We start from the raw sequence: 2,532 nt of genomic DNA on the forward strand, positions 1-2,532 counted from the left end.
AGACACACCTATACTACTGAGGTCAGGACAAGTCTGCAGCAAGAAGCAGCCTGCCTAATTGCAAAGTGGTTTTGTTTTCTCTAAGTAAAGTTTGAGTTCTGAACAGACATAAGGTAACTGGCTTGGACTAAAGCAAAAAGAACAGTCTCTGTGTGTGCAGTGCACCTCAGAGCCAGATTGTTGCTTCATGCCTGCCTGTCCCATACAGCTAAATATGTTCTCCATAATCTTAATTATGTGCTGTTTGAAGAGTACCTTTTTATTCTGCATTAGTTTAAGAAACTGGATTTCCACTCCAGTCACAATTTCAAACAGATTTGTTTCTAGAAAACCACCTAAAGATTTTTATTTATTACTGTAATTTGCAGAGAGGCCAAAGACTTCATGCAAGCAAATTCATGCAATCTCACAATCAAGCTGATGGGAGACTCACCTCTACCTGAAACCCAAGTATAAATGCTTTCACAAAATCAGCTGCTTTTGTTAGAGCACTGAGGTCCTTTGTCTCTTGACAAGTCTGCAAGGCAAGAAATTACATTTGCGAATTAAGATCATGGAAGTAGGATCAGGACTTGAAAAACCTAAGAGATACAGTCTAACCATATAAAGGCCACCTTCAGGTAACGCTCCTATGTTGTGTTGTACTGAACGGCCCAGTGATAGATTTGGTGCTTGTTTATAATGTTGATCCTTAATGACAAGAATATACCAACTACCCCAGCCTGTGCTTGCAGGGGAGGGCAAAGAGAAACGGCTCAAAATTTCCCCCACTAGTGACTGAGAACCCTTTTTATGAAAAAAGCAAACACACACCAAAACCACCAACCCCCCAAACTAAACTGCAACGCAGAACAGCAGAAGAGGATGATGGCAGGAGGCAGCTTGAGGAGGGAAAGTTATTCTAATGACAATATCCTGACAATGTTTTAACAGGTGATTAGAAAGATGTATGGGTTCAATAAAACATACCAGACAAGAGGAAGATTAACAAGACATTTGGAAGAGGAACACATCAACTTGACAAAGCTGCAAATATCGGAGTGTTTAAGCTTTATACTTTTTTTTCCTCCCTCAGCAGAGGCCACAGGATTTGCTGTCAGGGGCATTTTTTTCAGCTCATGTTCTAAAACTGGGCCAAAAGATTCCTCTGCTACCAGTGGAAAAGTTTGCACGCATCTGTATTTGCAAATCCTAACAGGGACAACTTAGAAAAGAACAGTCTTTGAAGCAGTAAGAAAAGAAAACCAGGAAACAATAAATAAGGAAGAGAACTAGTTATGTTAATGTTTGGAATACATCAAAGGTGTTCTGAAATGTAAATTACAGCTTCAATGCCATGTCAAAGAAATAACAACTAATTTCAAAGTTTTCAATTGTTTTATACTCATGATAGATAGGAGCAAAATTAAATCAGCTTGATCAAGAACAAAACTACCTTGCTTTTCAACCAGACATCGTTCTGTATCAAAAAGCGGTGTTAAAATCACGTTTTTTACCCAGTTCATTCAGTGGAACTGCAAGAATTCCTGCTCTTCCCTACCTTTTTCCTTCAATTTATTTCTAGGAAGTGTAAGGAATAGTTCTGACACCTTTCCTCTAGTTGCTACCATCAAACTTCTGGTAAGATTTCATGGTAAGGAAACAAAATTACTGTTGGTGTCTGTATTTTCACATTAGAAGATCTCATACATCAACATTGCTAATACAGTAAGTCGCATGTCAAAGCTTTGGGTATACGCTTAAAACCAGCTGATCTGAATCTTCTTGAGAAGGAACAAGAATGAAGAATGAGCATCTACAAGATCTACAATTACATATCAGTATCTGTACCCTGAGCTATATCAGTGCAATCCATTACAGAAATATCACAAGCTATTAAACTATGGGCGCTTATCTTCTGCCACAAACAAAAGATGTTACCCGACACGGTGGCCCCCTCAAAAGACACTGTTAGCTCAGAGTTCTCATATAAGTATTTAGTAGCCTTAAAGAGCTGGAAAACATAGCATTGCAAAATCATACCTAAGACACAGAGATTCTTCCTTGATTCTCAAGGACATAACTTTTTCCTATAAAAACTGACACATGCACACACCTAGCTTATGTTGTCCCCTTCTAAAAGAAAGTAACACTTTCACATTTTCCTTGCACTAGCTACTTGTTCCTTAGCAATAACTGACAGATTTCATTTTGATTCCCAGTGTGAGTTTTCTGATTAGGCGAAATGATACAATTCCCGTTTTTCCAAGCATTACGGGGTATTCACAACGTCCCTCTAGTCCTCGATCCACGGAACAAGACGCCCTGCGAGGACAAGCGCTGCATTTCGGGGATTAGCAGGGAAAGCAGGAGAAGGAGCTCTCTTTACCTTGATTTCAACGTTTCTTGTTTTCAAATTAAACCTGATTTGAAGTTGCAAGTGCTCCACGATAGGGGTGAATATTTTCATCCAGTTCTCTTTTAACGGGGTATACCTGTTGGCCGGTACTGGAACCTTCCGCATTTCGCTTTTCCCAACCTAGCGGGGAGAGA

General features: G+C 39.6%; 1 protein-coding gene across 1 annotated transcript in view; it reads right to left on the reverse strand.

The window, feature by feature from the left end:
• The window catches only part of PNO1 (partner of NOB1 homolog (S. cerevisiae)), a gene marked incomplete at its 5' end in the record, with an annotated part of 4,859 nt that extends 2,344 nt beyond the window's left edge, over positions 1-2,515 (reverse strand). Inside the window, 2 exons of the mRNA XM_010079661.1 lie at positions 434-517; positions 2,369-2,515. Of these exons, the coding sequence (XP_010077963.1) occupies positions 434-517; positions 2,369-2,515 (231 nt within the window). The remainder of the gene's footprint in view (positions 1-433; positions 518-2,368) is intronic.
• Positions 2,516-2,532: the final 17 nt, after the last annotated feature.

Source organism: Pterocles gutturalis, unplaced genomic scaffold (assembly GCF_000699245.1).
Source record: "Pterocles gutturalis isolate BGI_N339 unplaced genomic scaffold, ASM69924v1 scaffold16584, whole genome shotgun sequence".
Lineage (NCBI taxonomy): Eukaryota > Metazoa > Chordata > Aves > Pterocliformes > Pteroclidae > Pterocles > Pterocles gutturalis.